The 26048-nt window shown below is 45.6% G+C and overlaps 1 protein-coding gene across 6 annotated transcripts in view; it reads right to left on the bottom strand.

Annotated features, from left to right (window-relative positions):
* abca2 (ATP-binding cassette, sub-family A (ABC1), member 2) overlaps positions 1-24409 on the bottom strand; it is a 55016-nt gene extending 30607 nt beyond the window's left edge. For 2 of the 6 annotated variants that reach the window (XM_035639713.2, XM_047330920.1), the window contains exons 1-10: positions 23964-24409; positions 10942-11035; positions 10903-10905; positions 8989-9100; positions 7211-7374; positions 6198-6319; positions 4577-4690; positions 3283-3459; positions 1944-2165; positions 371-747 (exon numbers count right to left, since the gene is read on the bottom strand). In XM_035639713.2, coding sequence (XP_035495606.2) covers positions 371-747; positions 1944-2165; positions 3283-3459; positions 4577-4690; positions 6198-6319; positions 7211-7374; positions 8989-9100; positions 10903-10905; positions 10942-11035; positions 23964-24029 — 1451 coding nt within the window. In that variant the 5' untranslated portion in view covers positions 24030-24409. Of the gene's footprint in view, positions 1-370; positions 748-1943; positions 2166-3282; positions 3460-4576; positions 4691-4855; positions 5281-6197; positions 6320-7210; positions 7375-8988; positions 9101-10902; positions 10906-10941; positions 11036-23963 lie in introns of those variants that run through there. The other 4 variants (XM_047330921.1, XM_047330919.1, XM_047330922.1 and 1 more) reach the window with 4 other exon arrangements.
* Positions 24410-26048: the final 1639 nt, after the last annotated feature.

Raw genomic sequence — 26048 nt, 5'->3', positions numbered from 1 at the left:
GCTCCCAGAGTACAGTTTTCACCCCTGACAAGCACAGCTGCAACAACTTTTACCTGACTAGCAATTCTTATGATCAGTTTCCCATTTAAAGATGAATCTCGTATCAAATGCAAATGTGACACATTTACATTGCTCATGTAAAATGCTGATTAATGCAGCTTTAAAACCGTCAACAAATCATCTGACTGCTCCCTTTGGACATCTTTTGAGTTGATGACTTTATTCTTGCGTACAGAATTTATGGTCACAATGAGAGAACACAACCAAAGTTCTAATAGGCATTGTAAAGTTACGTCTTTGGTTTCTTGTTCACACAGATATCGCTCTACTGCAGCTATCATCTCATCATCTTTCGTAACGTCCCACCCACCTGTTGTTCCCACACAGAATCGGCTGCAGTCCGGCCCACAGTTGGACGAATGCCGAAAACTGGGTATGGGGATTCTCGGCCTCCTCCTTCCCTTTGCCTCCCCTGGCTCTGCCCCCTCCCTCTGATCCCTTCTCGCCCTCCTCTCTGGGGACGTCCGTGGCGTTGGGGCCCCAGGTGGTGGCGTTGAGGGGCCAGGTCGTGTTCCCCGGGGAGGCGGGAGAGCGGCCGGCGCAGGCTCCTTTGGGCAGCAGGCGGGCCAGGCCAGAGAGCAGGTCCACGTCCTTGAGAAGCCTCTCGACGTCGACCAGGTCCTTCAACAGCGACCCGAGCTGGGACTGAGAGAGCGGAGCCCGAGAGTTGGCTCGGTCCAGGTGAAGCTGGTTGGATGAGGAGAGGAAGAGAGGACCAGTGAGAAGGTACAGTGTGCCCCACAGTAGCGTTAGGTACCGCATCACAGAGTTGGTGGCTCAATCCCAAGTTCGTCCGGGCCACATGCATCATTGGACGAGACAATAAGGTTGGGTACTGCAATTGGACTACGCGGCCGGGACACCGGTCACTGCACACTTGCCTGGTTAACATGATACTTGCCTCTGGTGGCAGCACACTCTCTACTTGTCTCTGGCAGCACGTGACATCAACCTACAGTTAGCTCGTAGTGTGGCTGTTATTCACGCGAAAGGATCCTGGCGACGGAACATGCATGTTTTAAAAAAAAAAATTGTATGTAAATGGGGGGCACGTCAAATTTAATGAATTTAATGAGAATACTTTAAACTGTTAAATTTCAAGTTCCAATTTGCCTTAGCAATAATAAATCTGATCTTATCGTTGACCATCGTTTGTATATATGTGTGTGTGTGTGTGTGTGTGTGTGTGTGTGTGTGTGTGTGTGTGTGTGTGAATTTTAATGTTTTATGTAATACTTCAATTCACCGTCTCCCTGTGCTTTCAAGATACCAGAGCTGATCAGGCATTGAAATGTTTTTGTTTACTCTTTGGAATTTGAATGCTCAATCATAACCTTACATACAGATTCATCAATAGTTTCCTTCCTTTTTTCTTTAAAAGGGGCATTAGGCGATTTTGGAGAAAACTTGTTGCTCTCTTTGTTGTTGTTGGGATTTTACTGCTCTGAGCGGGTGGGTTTGTAAGACCGCTAACTACTAGGCCAAAAACCCCCCTGAGCCGTAGCATAATTCACTGGCACAGTCCGCACCATTTTTCTGGTTTTCAATTGCAATTTCAAAGAGCCAAGACTGCGCCGAAAAGCCCTGAGAACATGAGGAAATATTTGCCTATTTTTACAAAAAGTGTATTGGATTGAAACTGCTCACTGCCTCTTTAAATGTAAATTAAACCCCTGGTGTACACACCGGCCTCAAAATGGAGACAATATAAAATTTTGACCTTGGAATATCACATGAAATTATTGCTATTGTAGCATAAAAAAACATACAAGTGTCCTCAGCAGGACTCATCTGCTAGTGAAGGACGACACAGATCGTGATCATGTGTTCGACCTCATCCACCGTCAGACTCAGATTTCATTGCTCTTGTTGTCTCGCTGTACCTTCTCAGCGACGCTCTGCATGTTGATCTGCTCCCTCAGCTCCCGGCTCATCTGCCTGAAGCGCTCCGACCTCTGACCCTCGCCTCCACTGCACAACGCACTGCGGTAGGCCTGCAGCGCCGGCTGCTGCGCATCGGGCACCAATAGGATGTTGCTGAGCTCACTGGCTCCGCCCTCCCCACAGGTGAGGGTCTCCAGCATGGCTCCGGTCAGGAGGATCCCCTGTGGAAGAAAAGACACAGGACGAAAAGCAAAAACACACAATTGTTTAAATATGGAACTAACAGAACACTGCTGGAAGAAGATTCAATTATTCGCATTATCAATATTAAATACCAGGCCCATGTTTTTTCTATCCACTAGGAAAAAAATCCTTAAATCAAAAATCAAAATAATATTTTGGGATCTGCCAGTCTGCTGGCATTCCTCAAAAAATGAACTCACTTAAAAAAATTGTTTTGCCAAGATCCTTGGAGAGGTGTGAGGAGGAAACAAAAGCAAAAAGAATTTAAAGAATTTGTGCAAAAACAAGACCTAACTGAAGACTAGGAGCTGGGTGTTGCAGGTGAGCGGCGAGTTTGAATAACTGGAAATGTCTTAACATTCTGCCAATTATATTTATTTTTTCCTCTTGCAATATGCTTATAGGAGTTTTTTTCTGAAGCACCACCCTGGGCATCATGGGAGTAGTTCAAGACCAATGTTGCATGACGTATAACGTTTGTCAAACTCTTTTTCTACAATCTCAGCTCTTCAGGTATCTGATGAACTCCTTGATGCAGATGACAGCATGCTGTGTGTATGGACAGTCACATCATCCATAAGATCAGTTCAGCTGCTGTGCTTCACATATATTCCCATAAATAGTTAACGAAGATGTGAAATAACCTAAACGAAATGTTCTGTTGGAGAATCAAGGTTTTAATTTCCGTTTATAATGACGTACCCGGATGGTTATAACCCCTTTCCCTTGTCTATTTAGGTTGGATTAGTAATTTGCATTCGCATGAAAAAAGTTCATCATAACCACTCAGATATATTTTTCCAAATTGACCAATACCTCACAATAAGCATGACACATCATATAAGCAGCGGGCTTTGATATTAAAAGTAGTGTAAATCACACGTTTCTGTGAACTATAATACACATTCTACTTAAGACATCCTGACGGAGGAGCAGAGAAATAATCCGGATCTGAGTGGTGAAAAAAAAATCCTGCAGAAATGAGCCGCAAACATTTTGTGTCAGTGAGTCACAGGAATATTCTGAGCAGCTTTTGAAAGCTATTTAAAGCAGCCGCTGGTCCTGTTGCACCAGCAGCTGAGTCAGCGGGTTCACCTCCACCTCCTCCAGGGCCTGCTGGTCGTCCCCCTGGTCTCCCGCGACCTCGTCGAGGCCCAAGGCCTGGGACATGAGTTTGAGCAGAGCCTGCCGGTGGGCGGCCTTGGTCGGATCCCGCAAGGCTCGGTAAATCAGACCTCCGTCCACACCGTGTACATCTCCCAGCAGCCTCTCCTAGGGGGCGGGGTCGGGAGAAGGGGATAATGGGGGCAGGAGAGGCAAAGTAGATGTCTCTGTTAATAGGAATAGACACACTTGGTTGTGTCTTTCTTCATCGTTCATCAAAACCAATAAAAAATAAGCTGCTAAATGTTCCACTATGTGCACCAGCTGTCGTTCACCGTGTCCGCCTGCTGTTTGGCAGCGTAGTTGGTGTTCACCAACCACTGGTCCGGGTCCCACGCCAAGAATGATCATGTTTCATCTTCCGGAGCTGCCGACCCTGCCAAGCCACCGCGTTGTGTAATAAGTCAGTGCGGGGGGGGGGGGGCTGGGCTCAGAGAGAAAGAAGCTCTACGCAGCTTTAGAGTCCCGGGACAATTCGAGGACTTTTCTCCATCGCTCTCACAAACACATTGTCCGTCTGCCACAGTCAGACGGTCCGTCAGTAGCGCTGGGAGAAATCCCGTCCGTGCCGGTGGCCTCTAAGTTTGGTGAAAATCTGTCCACTAGTTTTTGAGTTATTTTGTCCTGATTTGTCAACGTAGGTTTTGATATTTACACATTTTTTCGTCGGAGGCTGAAAGAGCTGCGGCTCAAGAAATCACGGGGGGTTACCGAATGGCACAGTTACGGTGACAGAGATTTCCGTAAAAGGTTTGGCGTGCTGATGTTACCGATACCACAGAGCATCTTTCACGTTATTGTTTCCACCTTTTCCTGCAAGGAAGTCCAGTCGGTTGTCATCGTGAGCAGAGATGTTCACTGCTTTTTACAACTAGACTAATACAGTTTGTCATGGCGGCCACTGTTCACCTCATGACCGCACTACGTCGTGTTCTATTTGCTCACAAAAATGATGATGGAATTAACTCTACAACATCCCTCCGTGGCAAAGACGAGGTGTTGACGGAACTAAACCGACATCCATATTCCGGCCAACCTCGTGGCTCGTACGGGAATAAAAGTTTTCAGAGGCATAATAAGTCCAGTTGCATTGAAGTGCATATTTGTGCATTGAAATGGATTCGGGAGTGTAAAAACATTGTTGTCGTGCACACAAGTTGGCTGTGTGTCTGTGTGTGTGTGTGTGTGTGTGTGTGTGTGTGTGTGTGTGTGTGTGTGAACTTACCTCCAGGTGAAGAAGTCTATCTCCAGGTTTTCGTCTGCCGTCTTTTTCCCCTTGAATCCGACTCTTGGTCTCATCACCAGCTCTGCGAGATGTGCCAAAGATAAGGCTGTGCACCTACAGCGCGCGCACGCACACGCACACACACACACACACACACACACACACACACACACACACAAATATATGAGCATGACATGCAAAGAAACGATTCACTATATGCCGAAACGCTGTGGATTTTAGGAAATCGTAGGACCCATAGGCGCAAGACAAAAATATTACCAGCCACTGTGGCGACAAACTTCCCACCATCCGACCACACAGTTGCGCTACAACGACAATTTGTATCTGCAGATAACTTCCAAAGCTGCACAGTCGGGAGACGAACAGCTCGGCTGCATAAAAGAAGGGGACGAGCAGACGCTCCTTCCTGAGGAAGACGAGGTCCTTCAACGGCAGGATGTGTTGATGTTGGACCGGTCTGTTGCTCTGCTGGGGGGAGCGGCATCGCAGCCAAGCGACACCAACAGGCCTGACAAGCTGATTAAGAGAGCCGGCTCCCTAATAGGCTGCAGGCCGGAGAGGAGGAAGCTGAAGAAACGGTCATCAATCTTGGATAACCCCCCTGAGCACCCCCTCCACCGCACACTGCACAGACACAGCGGAGCTCCTTCTCCAAAAGACGACTCGTTCGGCTTCGCTGTCACAAGGGCCGTTACAGGAAGTCTGCCCTGCCACAAGACGTGGGACTGTACACCACCTCCCCCCTGGCTGACAGACACACTCTGGACTCTGTTTAACACAAATCCCCGCACATTTGCACAATCACGTTGCCATGGCTCCCGTGCACATTTCTGTCTGACTGCACAGACAGCAATGCACTACTTTTTGTAAAAACGTCATATTTATAGTCCTTACATTTTTGTGATTCGTATACTTTTACATTTTTATTTTGTATATTTTGTAAGGTGTGTTGTGTGACTGATACTTGTTGCTGTAACACTGGAATTTCCAAGTTTGAGATTAATAAAGTATCTATCTATCTATCTTTCCATTTCTATCTATACCTATATCTATCTATCTATCTATCTATCTATACCTATATCTATATCTATATCTATCTATCTATTTCTATATATCTATCTATGTAGATCTATATCTATCTGTCTATCTAGCTATCGATATCTATCTATCTATCTATCTATCTATATCTATATCTATATCTATCTATCTATCTATATCTATCTATGTATCTATCTAAACCAGATACGCTTGGAACTAAATTCTTTTTTTCATTTTTCAGAATGTTGAACCACACTCTCTTCTATGTCCAAAACCTTGAAACGTATGTGGCCAATATTGTTGCAATATTGTTCGTGTTTGTAGGGAGATTTGGGTTACTCTATCTCAATTTGCGTGTGTGTATTCAGATTTTTGTGTCCGTAAACAAATCTGCAAATGCATGTGTAGAGCTGTGAATGTGTACACAGATATTATTGGCAATAATGTTTTGCTCAAAGAGATGGAAATACAGACAAGTCATTCATTACAAATCAACTGGGCCTCCCAATGTCGTTTTGCTCATGATTTTTGCTACACTTCTGCCGACATGAGTGTGTTTTACCTCTCTGACGCTGACTGGAATGCTGAGCAGCAGGCTGGTCGTGGAGTTGGACAGGGAGAGGTTCTTCACCAGGAACTGATGGAAAGCCGACTGGCTCTTCAGCACGCTGGCCAGCGTGAAGCCTGCACACACACACACACACACACACACACACACACACACACACACACACACACACACACACACACACACACACACACACACACACACACACACACACACACACACACACACACACACACACACACACACACACACACACACACACACAGGATTCATACTTTACCCACTGAAACAAGATCCGCCTCTTGCTAAACTGGAGCTATACTCTCCTTTAAACATCTTTGAACCAGCAAAGATTCAAGGACACTGTCTTTTGCAGCCTTTTATTTGCTATGATTCTGAAGTCAATTTAAATTTAAAAAGGGTTCACGTGTTTTCAAATCTTTCTGATCATACTCATTCTGGTACATATACTAAAATAGCTCTTTGCATCTGTCCATAGAGGCCATGATGAGATCCTCTCTGAGTTCAGTTGAAATGAATATAAGCAGCACAGTGATGCAGAGCCAAGCAAAGTCTTCAGGGTAAATTGCTAGAATATTGGCTGTATATCTGTATCAGAATTTTGTTTAATTCCCTAAAATCTATATTGGCATCAACCCCACAAATCCAGTAACACTCAGGCTCTAATTATAGGAATCCGATTCAAGGCTTAAAATGATAATGTAAGTGAACTTAGTGCCGCATTTCAACAAGCTAATTCTTGTACTTTCACCCCATTAGGAGGAAATATATAGTTTGAAAAGAAATTAATTGTTGACCTCTGCTTTTTATTCATCAGATTGAATGACGTTCAGAACTGCGATCTACTGGTTTAGATCAGTGATCTCCAGCTCTGTCACAGATATATCTTATTTATTTCTTAATGTATTTTAATCATTAACAGACACCAGGAAGATGGAGCGTCATCACACCGACACTTCAGATAAAGAATGGCTGTGCGTTTAGACCTTTGCTCTTGTTGAAGTTGTAGTCCAGCGGTAAAGGGGCGGAGCTGAGACTCTCCAGGTGCCGCTGCAGGGTCTCCAGCTCTTGACCCAAGCCGGGCCTGTCGGACGTGAAGAGTCGATTCTGTTCAACCACCTCACTGATCCGCTCCAGCAGCTGGGTCACACTACGACGCGTGAAAAGCAGAGCGAGAAAGTCTGTTTACTGCATTTGACACCACTGACCATACCATTTTCATTGACAGACTGTTGAACTGGGTTGGTATTTCTGGTACTGCCCTCAAATGGTTTTCTTCCTACTTGTCTGACAGATCCTTCCATGTTCATATATTAACAATTCCGTGTCTTCCTCCGCCCCTCTCTTAAGCAGGGTCCCTCAAGGGTCGATCCTTGGACCTATTCTGTTTTCATTCAATTTGTTTCCTATGGGCCAGCAGCTTAAGTCCTACTGTCTCTTTCCATTGCTATGCTGATGACACGCAACTTTACTTTTCTTTTAAACCTGACAACCTCATTAACCTCACTAACCTTCATGGCCGTCTAGCCGCGGTTACTAATTGGATGTCTCAACATCTTAATGCTGATAAGAGAGGGGTCTTTGTGCTCTGTCCTTACCAGTTCCTTAAGGAGGTCTCTCCCAGTATTGGCCACGTTGCCAGCAATATCAAGACCGCTGCCAAAAACTCATTTAAAGTTATTTTCAAACAGAATTGGACCTTGGAACCTCATATTACCAAGCTCCTTCAGTGTAGCTTCTTTCAATTCTGAAATATTGCCAGAATCAAACCCATACTATCTGCCAAAAACACACAACTTCTAATACATAGCCTAGTCTTTTTCCAGTTTGATAACTGTAGCTCTCTCTTCACTTACATTACTCACTCCTCCATCTCCCTTCTTCAGCTGGTCCAAGTGTCTGGACCAAGTCGTTGGTCCCATATCACCCCAATACTCACCTCCTTTCATTGGCTTCCAATAATATATATATGACTAAGTTGCTAAACCCTTTTTCAGGGGGCAGGCCTCTCCGATCAACTGCTCAGGGTCTGTCATCTGTCCCCTGTTCTTGCTTAAAAATCCAGAGGTGACCAAGCGTTTGCAGCTGTTGCTCCCAAACTTTGGGATGACGATTCCTCTCTCCATTAGATTTGCTGAATCTGTGGTCTGTTTTAAAAAGCTTCTGAAAATTCCTTTTAATAGATTAGCCTTTTCACAACATGGCATTTGCCTCAAGCTTTTATTGATTTTAGGTGGATTGTATGGAATTATGCCCTGGGCCGTGTGATACTGTTTGTTCTGCCTTTGGTTTTCTGCCTCTGGTTTGCCTTTCAGGTTCCTTCTGCTGACCCGACTCTTCCCACCTCGTTGAGGAATTGAATTCACCTGCTTGGGGCAAATATCAACTGGATGGTTCCAAGATGGCGGCCTCTCGTATACTTTCAATACATTTGTTGTACATTTAAATGGTTGCTGTGCGGACCTCCCTTCTTTGTTATGCTCTTGAACGAGCTGGGCACAACACTACACAAATAAAATTATTATATGCCATAAGTGGTCAATATGCAAAATTGAGGACATGTTGAAAACTGTTGTGGAACTGAAATACGCTAATTTGCCAGATGATGTCAAGTTGTTGTTGGACCGGCTCCATGGAATGAAGGGGAGGGCTTCTCTTTTTTCACACCGAGTCGGTGTTATCACAGAAGAAAGAAACAAATCACTTCAAGACAAACAACTGCTCTTTAAAATAAAAAAAAGAATTATGAGTAAAATCTGCTCACGTGGAGTTCTTGTATTGCAGGAAACCAAATTCATCCCTTTGTCCGTCTGGGCACAGCGACTGCATGATGGGAATGATGCCAGCCGAGGTGAGCGGGGCCGCGCTGTAAAAGGCTGCGCATGAGGTAGAAGAGGGACCAGAACGAGAGAAAGACAAGTCCACAGACAGAAGAGGAGGGGCGTGGCAGTGGTGAGCAGGAGGGTGACAAAAAGGAAAGTAGAGGGATAAAGATGAATGAAAAAGAGGAGGATGACAATCAACAGGTTTGGAGTTTGTCATTAATAGAGAACCAGGACAGTGAGGAAATGGGAGAGCAGAGGGAGAGATTCTGTGTTAGAGTGGGAAAGGAGGAGCGGCAGCTGATGGTCAGAGAGGCTCCCACATGTCAGTGCCGACGACACCACGGGCCGTTCAGAAATGGCCCGTGGTGTTTTTACTCATCCGTCCGTGAACGCTGTTAAAGCTAAAAAGGCCCACTGTTTCCATGGGAACTGTCCCGCTGAGGCCTGTGTGCGAGTGTGAGTGTGAGTCCTGTAGATCCAAAACACCCAGGCACATCCTCCGTGCTCACTGTCTCCCTCCAACACATCCTGCATGTCACCCACCCACCCGCCGCGAGCAGAAGAAGAGAACGGCTCGAATCCGGACCGGTGCTCAAATGACCCTTTAGTGACAATATAAGGGTCCTGCATAATTCACTGTGTCATATTGAGTTTGAATAATGGAGGTGGGACTGTTAAGGTATGAAACAGGTCAAAGATTCAGCTCTTTGACATCGGCCCTCTCTGACCACCAAGCTGAGAACAAAGGTCACAGAGTCAAAGTGTTAGAGCACAGGTCAGAGGTCATCATCGAGTTACACGGGCACAGCGTTAAGTACACAACCTGCTGTGTGTCCGTCAGATTAGCAGCATAATCATATGATAGTTTGTTTCACTACACTCTGCAGTCCATTTCACTAAAAGGGTGCGACTGCGTGTACAGTTTAGATTATTCCACATGCAGCGTGTACAGCTTGTGCATTAGGTGGGAGGACAACACACATACATAATATGTTGAGAGCAGTCTGTTAGAACTTTTCAAAAATGTCTGTGTCTGGGTAAAATCTCCAGCCAAGACGAGGTCAGCACCTCGGCACCGTGGTCTCGGTACCGGCACAGAACATCATGTAGTGCTTTGTCGTTATCTGCCTGCAATTGTTGGCAGTGGAGGATTTTTTTTTTTTTTTTTAAATCTCTGTTATCACGCTATGGCTTTAATTTTTTTCGCACACAAACCGCAAATATATCTCAATGTTATGAGCCGCTGCAACGTGCCGGTTCTCTGAGATCATGCTCTGCAGAACGTAGTGGGGATCAGGGCCAGGCTGACGGACGCGCATCCACACAACCACAAAACAGAGTTAACGCGTTCTGGTTAAGTGAACCTGGATAAACACGAAAATGGTGCGATGGTGACACTTACACACTGCTCCGTCCGACACGTCGAGCACATGCATCATGCACGGGAAAGAGAGAAGACGAAGAAGGAACGGCAGAGACAAGACAAAGGTGGAGCAAAAAGAAAAAAGGGAACAAAAAAAAAAAAATCTAAAATAAATTGGATGCTACAACGTTTACAGGCAACAGTGAGAACCAACTCAAAGCATGGAACACGATCAACTCAGGACAGTGCAACATGACACTAAAAAGGTGAAATAAGGACAAAGTGTCACAGCACATGGTCGGAGGCAAATCACATATTTGACACAGGCGGCAAAAATATGTTTTTCTATTGAAGGTGTGCAGGATTTAGGATCTATCCGCGGATATGGAATATAATATTCATTTAACGAAAACCCAACATTCTAGAGTAGCCCAGAATCGACACACAATGGCTCCAGTGGCTACTCGAAGGCCCCTGTGAGTTCTCCTACACACTTGGAATTAAGACCCGCCCCACCTAGCCCGCCTACCTTCCTTGACAGGAATCGCTGGCTTCTTCTGCCTCAGGCCCAGGAGGATGAAGAAGAGGACCAGCGGGATGAAGATCTCGAAGGCCAGCACCCACTGGATGGTAAAAAGAAAAAAGAAACAAAACTGTTAAAGCCCCAGTGTGTAATTTTTGTACTTTTCTGGCGCCATCTGGTGGTAGAGTTGCAAACCGCAACCCGACTGAGCGACCGACAGGGGACACTTTCTGGTGGCGCACCGCTCAGCACAAATGCGTTGTATTCTGGACCATTTTCTGCAACAGTATTCAATGCTGCATTTCATCATACCTCGGAATTCGGACCCCCCGGAAGTCGGGGTGCTGATTTTCTTCCAACCTCCCGCGTCACAGTGGAACCTGAACGCAGCACAACACGACGGAGCAAACAAGGAGACTCACACGGAGGTCGGGTCCACCTCATGTAACTATATCGAACTCATTCAAAGTTGATTATACATATATGAACACATAGCTATGGACAATATATTCAATTTCTGTGAACACGTTCTTCTAAATATTACACACTGCAGCTTTGACTGAGCTGCATTTTCAGTGGAACTTCGCCAGCGATAAGTCCAGTCTCGCTCAGGGATCCCGCTCCAAGGTTACCTCACAGACTCTCACACTCTCCTTGTCACTTCCCATCTCCCTGCTCGCGGCTCACGCCGTGAAGTGGATTGAGTTTGCGTATATACTGTCGCACAGCCACAGACACCAGGGAGCGAGTGTGAAGGACGTGCTGAACGTGCAGTATCTGCTCGCGGCTGCTGCCGACAAGGCCTTTCCACGGCGCCAGTCGTTTCAAAACAGCGCGCGACGCGCGTATAGTGTATCTCGTGTTTGCAGATATGTGTCGCCGACACTCACATTAATATGATGTTACTGCTTCCTCACCAGGGTATGATAAAATACTATTTTATACTGTTTCAGGGTTCATAAGTTCATTAAACCATCCACACAGTGCTCCTCTTCTGTCCTGGATCCTTCTCTTGTCTTTCATTACCTCCCAGTGTGGCAGAAAATACAGTCGGTAGCTAAGCATTCAATTAGCCGGGCGGCCTCTCAACTGGACACACGGCAGCAAGCAGACTGCCAAAGCTGGCAAATTCATAAATCATATTTAGGTGAGGAGAGGAGGGGAGGGGAGGAGGAGAGGAGAGGAGAAGAGGTGAGGGGAGGAGGAGAGAAGAGGAGAGGAGGAGGAGGAGAGGAAAGGAAAGGAAAGAAAAGGAGAGGAGAGGAGAGGAGGAGATGAGGGGAGGAAAGAGAAGAAGAGGAGAGGAGAGGAGGAGATGAGGGGAGGAAAGAGAAGAAGAGGAGAGGAGAGGAGGAGAGGAGGAGATGAGGGGAGGACAGAGAAGGAAAGAAAAGGAGAGGAGAGGAGAGGAGAGGAAAGGAAAGGAGAGGAGAGGTGAGGAGAGGAGAGGAGGTTATAATGTTTTCAAGATTTGTCAGTATTTTTTTGTTAAAGAAATATGAACTGCCCACTTTTTTGGTCTTGTACAGTTATATTGGATGATACACAGTAACCCTATCCAGCACTTATATTTGAGGTGAATAGTTGAATGTATGAAATATTTTTGTCACAGTGAATGTGTTGAGTGTGATTTGTTGACCTTAAATCCTGATAAGAACAATAGCAGATGAAATTACTGTATTTGTAAATGGCACCGGCGAGTCGGAAAATCTTTTACATTGCTGGAAAGCCACTTCCTTTCTAACCTAGGTGACGTCTGTTTTAAAGCAGGAGTTTGTGCATTGTAGCATGGAGCTATCCTCCTCTGTTTAACTATCTTCATTTTTTTCCCGATAGACACCTGCTGCTATAGAACGTTTCTCGGAATTCAGTGTAACTAAGAAGTGATCCGACGGAGGGTTTTAAGGAAATATTATCAGATTTTCAATTTCTATGCCGTATGTCAGAACAAGGTCGAGGGTGTGATTAAAACAGTGAGTGGGTCTATTCACATGTTGAATAAAAAAGTAGCCGATCTGTTACAGCCATCAACATTAAATGTCATGGAGGCCTCTTGTTCACTGAAAGAATGACACATCAGACCAGTGTCAAATTGCAGAAGGAGAATGAGCTCACATCCTCAATACAACGAAACACATTCACTCACACACTGACAGAGGCAGCACTGTCTGTTCACAATCGTTCACATACGCACACAAACATCGCACACCCTGGCACTAACACGAACACACACACACACACACACATCTCTTGAGTGTAGAATTATTATTATTCATCATCTACAAACTGTCTTCTGTGCTGCTCACCAGTGACGGCGTCCGAAACATTTGGAATCACAAAGAACTCAGTATGTGAGAATCACAGTCACAGAGTGGGCAGGGTCGGTGGGAGGTTGAACATCACACACACACACACACAGTCGGCTGACACTGCCTGCCATATTCAGTCTGATTTCATACTTGGCCTTTCATGGCTCTCCATCATAGATTTCTTCTTGTAAAGTGGAATATTACCAAGTGTTTACTTCACCTCTGTCTGACACACTGGACCCTCCGTTAAACACATATCATGTTACCATGTTCTTCTGCACATTACTGGTAACTGATTGCACTAACATTATGTTTCCATTTATATTCAGTATACTTTAGTATAGTTTTTGCGTTAGTTTTCGTTAGTTGTGTGCCTGATTCCTTGCTGCTGTAGCACCGCAATTGACCAGTTTGGGATCAATAGAGTTCATCTATATCTACGTATCAACTCGCTGAAAATAAGTACGGGGATCCCTTAGTCAGCATCAATGAGGTCCCTCCTCTGGGAACCATGGACGACTCCAACGAGTTAAAATGCCAGTTCGTTCAATAAAAACTTTGATCGGCCCGAACTGCGAGAGGAGAAGAGAGAGGGTGAGGTTCTTATCGAGGTCACCAGCGTTTCATGTCCATTCAGCAGTGCAGTGGATGATTCAGTCAAGAACAAAGTGGTGGAAAGTTTGAATGCAGAGGTTGATGGGCCTCCTGCGAGCACAGAACAGTGCAACAGATAGACAGAGCAATGCAAAAGAGAATTCAACCCATTACAGGAGACTTCACTCCCTCGGGTACAATGCAGAACGTCCCCCCCCCTGGCAGTTGCCTACATAAAATGGCCACTGTTCATTCAGACCACTCTCATGGGGCAAGTGTGTGTATGGGTCAACGTGAGTCTGGAGGGAAGTAAGAGCCAAAGATGTCGCGCTCCAAAGCACGTTTTGACGTGTTTTCTCACATTAAGGAAAGGTGATGGGAGAAAAGAGGCAGACACATTGGTTCCAAAAAGGAAACAGCACTGGATCCATCGTGTGGCAGGTCTGTGCATCACGAGGGAGACGTTGAACAAAGTCGGAAGCAAAAAAAAAGAGTGGGTGGGTCCTCCGCGAGAAAGCTTTTACTCGAGTAGATGCCATTTCCTGTATTTTGGTGCATTTTATTTAAGTGTAACAGAGTCTCATGCCGAGGACTTTAGCTCTTTCGACAACGCGTCGGCCTCTCACGCCGGAGGTCGCGAGTTTGACTCATCCTCGTTACGTAAGAAATTGCTTTTATAGCCGAAAACGACTACCACACACCTGGCAAGGTTTCTCAAAAAAGCATCTAATATTTACACGATGCCTTTCAAAGCAACAGGCGGAAAAATGATGAACATTAGGGGTGCACCGATCGGTCGGCCGGGGCATTCCACGAGCGGAGGGGATTTGACTGACGGCTGATTAGAGACGGTAAAAGTGGGTGGGTCTGATATTATTGGTCTTAAAAAAGTGGGTGGGTCTTGTCCCACCCACCTACAATGGGTCCGGCGGCCATGGAAAAATAGCAGAGTATGCAGCAGGATATTTACCGTAGAAGGTGTCTCGCCATTTGAAACGCCGCCCACTGGAAAACAAAGAATGCCTGAAACTCTTGGAAACATGGCAGTTCTATTCTGTCACGTGTGTAAAATGTCTTTCGTTCTCAAGAGTAAGACGAAGACTATGTGGGGAAAAACAAAAGCCAGCTCACAGGAGTGCCTCTATAGCAAACAGCCATCATCACTCTTTCCCACTTCCGTTCAGTCGTCACAGAGCGTCATCATCGGGCCACAACCACCTGCTGTGATCCGTGTTGCAGTACCGTCTGAACCCCGACTAAAAGCCTCTCTCGTCCCCCGTGTGGGAGCGACTCGCTCCTTCCAAATGGATGTGTCATCCGGAGTCTGGCCGCCACACGCTGCAGCCTCTCCCTCTCATCGCGCTCGTCTTGCAAAGGGCCCAAAAAAACAAGGCCCATTTATTGAGAAGATTGCAGTCGCCGCGGCGCAACTTCATTTTGGCTTAGGCGTTCGGAGCCGGTGAATATGGACTCGTCCTCCAGTGATGGAACTGAAGGACACTCGGTCTGTCGGACGGATTAACAAAAGAAATCTGACCCAATGAAATAAAGGACGTTGTGTTTGCGTGTTCGTCAGAATAAATGGTGATGTGAGTCGTAACGAGCGAACCCAACGATCTATATGACAGGCAGACGCACTCTCACACACTCTCTCACACTCTCTCTCACACACTCTCTTTTGCATCAATTCAATAGAGATAATCGTTTAAAACCATCCATTATCTCGTTGCCCGTTTTCTTTATTTCCGAATACAAGTGAATCAAACAAGTGAAACTTTGTGACCACGCTGTAGCTAACCTGCGAATATTATCACGGTAAAAATATTTTTCCAGACACTCGTCCATCATCCCCTGTCCGGAGTCCTGTCCTGGGATTACCCAGCATGCACCTGGACGGGCTCCAGTATATTGCAGAGCTCAGTTGCCAGTGTTCTCACCTGTACCAGGCCCTGGCAGCACACAACACTCCACCCTCATCCGGCTTCACGCGGTTCGAATCAAGTCCTGCATCCAGCTCCTCAGTCCTCACACCAGTACGTGTCTGACCCCCTCCCCTCCTATACCTCATCCCAGAACCTACTTGGTACAGGCAAGAGGCCTCATGCCGTGACTGTCTTCTAATATTGTTATATCTGTGATCAAATAAAATCACCTAACATTATGAAGCCCTGCAGCCCACTCATGCCTTTTATATTTTTTTTTAATCAAGGTAGTTGAGGTTCACTTTATCATGTAGTGAAACCAAGCGTCACCGTCATGACTAACTGGATCCACTTCAAGTCTCATTCAGGAGACATCGAGTTCTTCACGTTCCTCCGTTGTCGTCGTTCTTTTGTGTTCAGCGGATGAACCGAAGAAATAGGCCCTTCTCCCGTTTCCTTCTCATCCCCTTGTTTTCACTCTCCCTCTCGTCTGTATATTTAATCTAAGTCTTTCTCTCTCTCTCTCTCTCTCTCTCTCCATCTCTGGAGCCCTTCCCCTGGAGGAGGGAAGATGCTCTCAATAATTCATGGGCTGTCTGAGCCTCTTTTTCCAGCACAAACCGCTGCTGCCGCCGCCGCCGACCGTCTCACACGGAGAAAACCTACGAGCACCACTGCCGGGCAAGTTAATTGAAAACTATAGTTAATTAGGCAGTGAAGAAGTAATTGCATTACGTCCCTAATAACTCAACATCGAAGCAATGTGTGATTCTACTTGTTACTTTTGTTAGTCAGCTAAAGACTCCAAAAGACTCCAAATACGTCCTGACCTCAGAGGTGTAACACTCTCCAGCGCTAAAGCAGATGCAACTCCGAGATATACTTGTACCTGTGGCAATAAACATCTGCGACTTTGGCCGGCCAAGAAGACAGGACGTTTAAATAGGACGACTTTGGATTTGCCATCTATTCTACACTGCACCTCAGCCCCCGGTGTGTGTCCCCTGAACAGAAAACCAAACTGACTTCGGCTCCATCCGACCCCTTAGATGTCAGAGCGAGCAGAGCTTTACTGGGATTACTAACTGTAGAGTAATTGTTGATTTTTAAACTGAGATTAATTCACTCCTGGGAAAAAGGGATCACATTACTGTAATGTGTTTCTAAGTATTGCTTCACTGGCATAGACTTAAGGACTTTCTGCCAGCAGTTGTGCTGTGCTGAAACCAAAAATAGGGTGGATGGTGTTGTGGAATTTCTCTGCATCAAGCCGCTCAGGAAGAGAAGAAAAAATAATACACAGAGTGCCCTGGTTCTAAATTACATTATGCAATGGGAGGAACGACGTACTGTACAACACCACAATTCTGTAGCATTCGATCCTCCCTGGTACATCTGCGCTATAGTGTATTTATAGGCACCAACCTGAACCCCCCCATATATACAAATGAACACATTAGCCCTTTCTACATTCCGTCCTCAGATGCTCTTGGATTTTAGACAAGATGCAGTTGCATCTCTCTCGGCGAAGAAAAAACACAAAGAGCCTGAGAAACCTGAAGTTCTCTGTAAATGACACCAAACAAAAAGTAGTAAAAATCTAAACACTGATCATGACAATAGCCGCCTTGACGATGGGACCAGGATGTGTCTGAGCAGGACGCATGCTATAACGGAAAATACCCTCTGCCGGCCCACAAACTGTGAAAAAAGACCAGCCTGTGGTTTTCTTCTGAGCTGGCTAAACCCTACAGCCTGGCTCTGAACCACTGGTTCAGACTTCTCTCCCACTGTGATGTCACAGTTGGACTCTTTTGGAGGTAACCCCGCCTGCAATCTGAGAATCTGCACTTTTCTGGTGACGGGGCGTGACATTTCCTACACATTTTGAAATCGTTGACCAATCACAACAGACCGGGCCAGCTGGCCAATCAGAGCAGACTGGGGTTTATCGGGAGGGGCGGGGCTAAAATAAATCCAGGCGTTTCCGACAGAGGGTGAAAAGAGGAGCTGCAGGAATGGGCAGTATGAGAACACTGATGCCTTTTCTGATCATTGGAGCATGTGAACCTTTTCAAGTGTTAACACAAATTAAAAGTATGAACCTGAATATGAGCATAATATGTCACCCTTTAAATCAAAGTCACATCTAGTTCAAGCCCAATCAAATACTTAAGTTTCAAGAGTTTGTCAATTGCCAAGATATGGCAAAAATAACTCGTATAGATCATTTTTGTGACTGGACTTGTGGTGATCATCATTATTTCCAAGAATGCGCATCACCTGCTCTGATGTTTCTACCATTCTTTACTTTTCTAAAACACAGAATCAAGGATGGATTGTGACATCACGATGTGCTTTTGACAGCCCTGCTGAGTAAAAGCCCTTGGCCAATTTAATATATCACTAAAATGTTAATTATAAATCAATTAAATAAAAGTGAATTTCCTTTTAGTCAAAGCCCAAGAAGAATGAAGTCAGTTAATTTTAAAATCTGAAATGTTTGACTGATTAAACTACAATGAAATGTCCATATTAAAGAACCAACTGCGACACAAGTCAGTCCAACCTTCAGAAGTGAGACTCTGTTTCTTTGGTCTCTCAACACACTGTATGTGCAGCCTGTATTTTTGATGCCAGGCCCTCCCGGACATGGATGGCATCAGTCTGACACTAATCTGTGGAAAAATGTTCAACCACTCAAACACGATTCTTTGCAGCTCCTCTTCGTTGCTCTGCCTTCACCTTTAAAATACACCAGAGGTTCTATTGGATTCAAGATAAGAATTATATTTGATCAGGCCATAGTTCACTTTTTTCCTCTTTACAAACTCTGGATTGTTGGAAAACCGAGACTAGGAGTCATTAGTATTTTGGTATTCAAACTTTCCCTCATAACGCCATAGAAAACTATCATCTCCCCTACAACTTTTGCAATCATGCAGCTCCATATCAGCCCACTCCCGCCTCCACGTTTAACAGTCGGCACTGGTTATTGTGGGAGTCCTGTCCTGGTCCACGCCAAACATTTGTCAATTCAATCTTGCAGTTTGCAGTTAAATCTTGCCATTTGGTGCAGTTTTGTTAATCTTGATTTTCTTCTTGGATGCAGATGCATGAGTTCATGCTCTGTCCCTTGCACGGTCGGTTCAGTAGCGCTCTCACTTTTTCCAACGATCACGGTCAAACACATTTGACAGGACACGCAGTTCGTTCTAATATATTGGAAAACAAACCCTCATTGAAAAACACACGGAGAACTAGAAGGGCACTTCCGCCAAGGCTAACACAATATCTCACCATGTTCGAGAGAAAAATGAATTTTAAAAAATGGGATGCGCTCCAATATTTAGTGGGTTCTAAAGCTTATCTCTCGCATTTCCACTCAGGTTATTGTTAGTGATCAACCAACACTACAGTTCCCTCAGCTCCACAGCGTATTATGTCACATTTAACTCATTGTGTTCAATTTATGGCCTAACTGTTCAAACCGTTTAAAAATGATCAGACAAACCTGCTCAGCAGCAGACAGACACAGTTCGAGACCAGCTTGTGAACATAGTCGACTGTTGGCTTCTAAGGAGACATATATTTTTTCTCAGTAGTTGGTGGAGACCAAACCAGAGCTAAGAGGAGAGTAGATGTTGGAGAAGTCTGCAGATTTCACCTATATTCATCATTTCTAGGCATGCAGTATGATGAGCATGACATCTTTCTCTTGTTAATTATATCATATTTGATATATCGCACATAATATGTATGTAGTCTTTAATATTCATACTGTAGAGCCTTGGACATTTGCCGGACAGGTTTGTTAAGTGAACAAAACACATCTTGGCTTGTTTAGGGATCGGACACCTGCCCTTTCAAAATTAAAACACCTCAGACCATCAAGAAATATGATACTTAAAGGTGAAAAAGTGGATTTAAAGATATCCTCTCCTGTCTCCAGCGCCCGGCCCCGGCGAAGCAGCTGCTAGTCTGTTAGACTTTACAGACAGCATATATAATTCATTTAGCTGTCAGTTAACCTTCTGCTACAGATTTGCATGCTCCCTTATCAGTCAGCAACTTTATCCTCCATCCCCTCCATCTATGAATGCTTCCTCTGTCGCTTTCTCTCCCTCCCTCCCTCCCTCTCTCTCTCTCTCTCTCTCTTCCGCTTTCGTGTTGGGTTTCTTTTTATGTTCATTTTTTTTTTTATTTCTCCCTCTGGATACCCAGCCAGTGGGTTTTTACCTGGCCCAATGTGGGACTTTCATAAAAAAAACAAAAAAACAGACTAGATCTAGGTCAGACACTTTGCCTGAGTGTTCAGCACAGCTGAGCCGTGTGTCTGGTTGCCGCATGCAACATTTTGTTTTGAGGTCACTTTCCTCATTCTGCATCTGCTCTGCGGAAATGTGTAACTATATTCATGCATGGAGCTGTAAATTGTAAATTGGCTGCATTTATTTAGCCCTTTCCTATAGTCTGTCAAACATTCAACGTACGTCTCATACACCTATTGACGACCACAACTTTTTCTTGAATCTGCACTAGCTGGTATTTTATATATAACAACAAACACACACTTTGAATAATGTGTCACATTAATTTGGTCTGACAAACTAAATCAAAAAAGGAAAAAACTATCCATTGTGGCCATTTAGTTCTAGTCTGGTTCATGTTCTCAATCACAAACCAACCAAAAGCTTTTAAATATGAAGTCATATGAAATGATATGCTAAATAAAAAAAGGTTGGTGATGTCATCATGCATCATCAGCGTCCACGGGGGGAAAATCACATTATGTCACATACAGCAAATCAATATATATTAATTTAATGCTTTCATGATCACAAAAAAAACTGTATGAGGAAATAACTGATTATTGACACTAAGAGTCCAGACATCATATCATAAAGATGATGAGGTGCCGGTGGTGCGGTAAGATTAGAGAAGATCTCCTCTGTGTAGATGACGTGGTCAACACACTTAATGAGGCTCTAGGCCTGTCATGATAATTACATTATCGACATATCGTACGATACATGAACATGGAATCAATCATTTTTATTGACCTCAATAACAGTCATCTGTTCTCGTCGTAAGATTAATAAATCACTGGTTTTGGTTCATAAAATGTGAGAAAATAAGATTTGTTAGTATTTTTCTAAAATGTTGGATAACATCTCTCTCTGCAGCAACAGGAATCGTGTAGGACTCCCACACGCAAACGACCACGCTCACATGATTCAACATCAAAACAATAATATTGTTTATCCCAATAATTTTGGGTGCAACAAAAAGCAGTTATGTAGCAGGCCTACTGAAATCACAACACATTTCCATTTTAATTCCCCTGTCACTTTCGGCTGTATCGGGGAAAAATCCCCACGCTCACCTGCTGACAGGCAAACGTTACCATGGTCACCAAATCTTGTGCATCACTTGTTCAGATCGCCTGGTCGGTTCAAATTCTTGATGGTTGCCAGAGCCAGTACAATAGGTTTACACCAGTTCTCATCCTGTGACGCACAGTAAATGTCCGCCCTGGATGCTCCCCTGCGTATTGGCTCGTCTCTGTCGGAGCGACCAGCACACGAGACGGATGCCATCTGAGGTGAGTGCTGACTCCCATCGTTCCGCTCTCGCCGTCCATCCATCCTGGGGACAGCTTTAGTGCGGCTAAACCGGGCCGGCGTGATTATAAATCTATAGGCCGGGATGATGCAGCTGTTGCTATTATTAATACAACAGCTCCCCAGCGCCTCCTCTGAGCTCGATGTCTGAAGGTTGATGGGCTAAAAATAGAGAAGCTGAAATCAGGGACACGCGACGGTGTTTTCATAAAAACTACTTGAACCGATCAACCGATGATCAAAATAGTTGGCGATTAATTTAGTAGTCGATTACTAATGGATTCATCGATTAACTGTTGCAGGTGTAAACACCACTAACGGCACTATTGAAATGGAATAATTGAAGGAGTGGATGCTGATTCAAGGGGACGGACATCCGTGGACGTCTTAAGCAGAAGTATTTATCATAAGAGCTCAATATCGGCTGGAGCCAATCCCAGCTAACATTGGGCGAGAGGCAGGTCGCCAGCCTATCGCAGGGCCACATACAGAGACTAACAACCATTCACTCTCACTTTCACACCTACAGTCAATTTAGAGTCTCCAATTGACCTGACCCCATTCTGCATGTCTCTGGACTGTGGGAGGAAGCCGGAGAACCCGGAGAGAACCCACGCACACACGGGGGAGAACATGCACACTCCACACAGAAAGGACCTGGTTGGTTTGAACCGGGATTCGAACCCAGAAAGTGCTAACCACTACACCACCGTGCGGCCCTCCCTGAGAACCCAGATCTGATATTTCCACCCGCTTAAGGCGATTGGCAAGCAGACGTGAGAGATTCCCCAGGCTCTGTGTTTCTGTCACCTATTTGTGCCACATTTACCGTGGTGCAAAACTAGGGATCCAAAGAATACACTTGAGTTTGGGCCTCAGACAAAACAAGCAATTTGAAGACACGGTGCCTTTTAGAAAAATACTAAGAAATCCCTATTTTCTGACATTTTATAAACCAAACCATTGATAAATGGTAGACACCGTGGCTGTTATTGAGGTCAATCCAAATTATTGAGTTCAAGTCGATAACGGAATTATGGTGACAGGCCCAGATCGATGGTTTGACCCCCGGCTCCTCCAGTCCGCATGGCGAAGGGTCCTTGGGCAGGACACTTAAACCCTACATTGCCCCTGACGGCTGTGCAAACGGTGCATGAATGATGCACGGTAGAAGAAGCTCGGTGTATAGAAGCGCTGCGTGACTTCACCGCGAGGATTCCTGAAACACCGCTGTAACGACAGCGACTACGCCTTCCGTTCTGCGGTTCTGGCTGAAACCAAACTGGCTGGCGGGTGGTATGGGTTCCATGCCACGTGGCGACGTCGGCGTTGCGCAGAAAAAAAACGGGAGAGAAGGACTCCCTTCGCCGCAGACTTTGACCTTTTGTAACTTGGCAGACATGCACGAAAAAAAGCTGAAGGGAAAAAGCTGAAGGGCATAATATAGGCACTTCTTCTTGTTGTTATAATCCTCTCACACAATAGCCTAGATCTTTCCGTCATAACGCTCTGTATAATTCTCCTGTTCCCCATAAATATGACGCATGCAGATATACGTCAGATCATGCATATGACCTCTCAGTTATCATCGAGAGGTGAAGTCCGACAGTGACCTGTTGTCATGAGGTTAGTTGGAGAGCGTAATGTTCTCACCCCTGTCCACTCGTGGGCTTGTTTGTCGGCCGGATTACACAAGACTGACCGAACGGATTTCAGCGCAACTTGGGGCGAGATGGGGGCCAAGAAGGGAACCCATTGAATCGTGACAATGGGGCGCATTCCAGGAACATTTACTTCACATTTTCGATCTCGCATGGAACAATGTATGGATGGGTCTGGAGAAAATATGTCAGGCATGGCTTAGGGGAATGACTGGTGTGGCTTGGTTGAATCCAAGGGAACTGTTCTAGCGCCATTCTAGTTCCACGTGACATGAACTCGCTCTAACCCTCACTCTGCATGACACCAGTTAGGCCCGTCACATTATCTGCATCCTGAGGATATGATAACAAAATTTAGATAAACCAAACCTCATAATAAAACACCCCTGGACGTGTGTATGAGGCAACACTGCACCATCGGATGAAACATGAAGGCAGGGGATTACACAACTGTTGTTGATCCACAGCAGCAGCAACCTGTTTGACAGGGGAGGCGCGCACACGCACACACGCACGCACACACGCACGCGCACAGAGAGAGCGAGAGAGAGAGAGAGAGAGAGAGAGAACCGGCTGGAGCTTCCCACCAGAGCAGACCTGCATCAACAGCACCATCACGATCATCACGATCCTGACAGAGACGACTGCAGTGTTATTCTAATTGTGTGACGGTGACATTCGCAGTCGGAGGCAGAATTAAGCCCAATGAGAGCTCTGGCCCACGCAGGCGCAGCCGCAGGCGCAGCAGCTGCAGGATGCACCTCCGCCCGTCTGCTCCGCACAAATACGCCAAAAACAAACAAACGGCACACGACTTGTCCCCCCCCTCCCCCCTTTTTTAAATATCTATTTGACGGGGCTGTCATCATGTGAACAAACCCGCTCCCCCGCCCCTCCCCGCGCCCCGCCGCGTCTTACCGGCCCCCTCCTCTTCAGGGAGATGTTCTTCCACAGCAGGAGATGGAGCTGGTGCAGGAAACCCATCTTGGCGCGTCCCGGATCTACCACGCGGGCATGACGCTGGTGGGGCAGTGGTGGTGGCCCGCGACTGGAACTCAGGGACCCGGGTGGCGGGGGGCGCCCCTCTATCCCATCCTCCGGTGCGTCCGCGCGCCTCGCACCGGCGCGGGTATAATGTGTTGCCCTGCGCTGGGACACTCTGCGCTCGTCCGCCTGATGGAGGGGCTGATGGAGGAAGAAAAAGGAGAGGGACAGCTGCAGCGGATTCGCCCGTGACCGGCGGGAGTGGGCGCGTAACGACACGGTGCGCGTCCGGCGCGTCCAGTCCTCCGTCTGTTTTGGCGTCTCCGCTGCTCCGGAGTTGGACACGCCGACTCCACCAAGCGCGCCACGGTGATGACAGGCGACACTTCCGACTCGGCCTTTCAAAGCAAAAGCTCCTCCATCCTGCCCTGATTGGCTGGTCTCACCTGGTGCCACAAATAAAAAGCAAGGCTTTCATTTAGCAATTCTTTGATATCTGATTATTTTTGAATGAATGTTTAGATAATATCTGCTGTAATATCTATCTCCCTAGACAACTGTCTCACTGCTGCCTTCCTCTCCACCACCAGAGTTGAGATACTGGAGAGAGAAATATATTTATATACATATGTATATTTAAATATATATATATATATTAATCCTCTTGACTGGAAGTGGTCCTATTCACATAGTGAGCCATCCTCTGAAACAGTGGTTTGAGATTTTTTTATTCAATGTTAGAAAAAGAAAATATCAGAAAAGAAAAAAATATCAGTCAAATAAATTTTTTCTCCAAAATCGCTTACTGCCCCTTTAAAGGACGAGGCGGTACAGATGATGGATGCATGGTTCTGCATTTTGGTCTTGCTTACCAACCGTCACACTTACAAGTTGCAATCTGTCTGATGTGCAAAGTGAATGACCTCTATCGACCATATTGTGTTAAAATCCATAACTAAATCACCTTCTATGAATAAACCACTGTCTGTCATATAATTATTTAACCTGCAGTGTAATAATCCCACAGTCGGGCCCGGGCACGTCCTGTGGGTTAATTCCCTCCTTTGTGCTCCAGACACGGGGAAACAGGGGACGTTTCTCGGTCCAGATGTCGGCCTTGTTCTGGACAGATTTCGGGAGCTTTAGTGCAAATTTGGATAAGCGGGGAGCTTGACAGGGCTCCAGAATGGCAAGGACACGCACTCGTTTCCAAATAGGGATTATTTTCCAGAGTGTGCCGTGAAATGAGCGCAGAGGACTGGATGAGACGTGTCGGCCTCTGTCGAGGTCACATGCAGGTTTAACAAAGGCCTTGTTGTTGTTGCCGTTCTGTGGGATTGTCACCCGTTTGTGTCCGTCCAGGTCCAAAGGGAAGAAGTTGTTGAATTTAAAATGTTTTTTAATCCAGATTAGAATATTACTACTCAAGTATTTATTTATTTTATTTTTTTGACCCATGCAACTTCACTGAGCTTGTGACTTTCCCTCTAAACGCCACCACGAGGAAGGTGTTTGTGGTTCAGATTGAAATATCTTGCCTGTAGATTGCATTGAAATTAACAATATTCAGGGTCACCGGAGGATATACCCGAAGTGACACTCTAATGTCAAGAGTGTCTAATCCACTGGCGCCGCCATGAGGTCATTAGTTCTTGAATGAGACATCTCAACAACTACTGGATGGACTGACTCATGGTCGCCAGAGGATGAACTGTAGTAACGCTTTTCATGGGGTCAAGTTTTTGACGTGTTCAGAATGTTGTTGCCATGACAGCAGTGAACTCTGTTGGCTCAGATTGCACACAGGGTTACAGGCACACAGGAAGAGGTAGTAACACAAAGGTTGACGCTGCAGGTTTTTGGATTAGAAATTAAAGAAGCTGGGAAGTTCAATGTTGAGACATGCTCACCTGTCTGATCTCACCCAGTTTCCAAATGAAAGCCTGGCCACAAAATGACCAACAAACATTTTGGGATGTTTGTCACATCCCAAAACTGGTTAGGATGCACTTGAGTCCT

Source organism: Scophthalmus maximus, chromosome 3, assembly GCF_022379125.1.
Source record: "Scophthalmus maximus strain ysfricsl-2021 chromosome 3, ASM2237912v1, whole genome shotgun sequence".
In the NCBI taxonomy this organism is placed as follows: domain Eukaryota; kingdom Metazoa; phylum Chordata; class Actinopteri; order Pleuronectiformes; family Scophthalmidae; genus Scophthalmus; species Scophthalmus maximus.
This window is presented reverse-complemented; position numbering and strand designations above follow the sequence as displayed.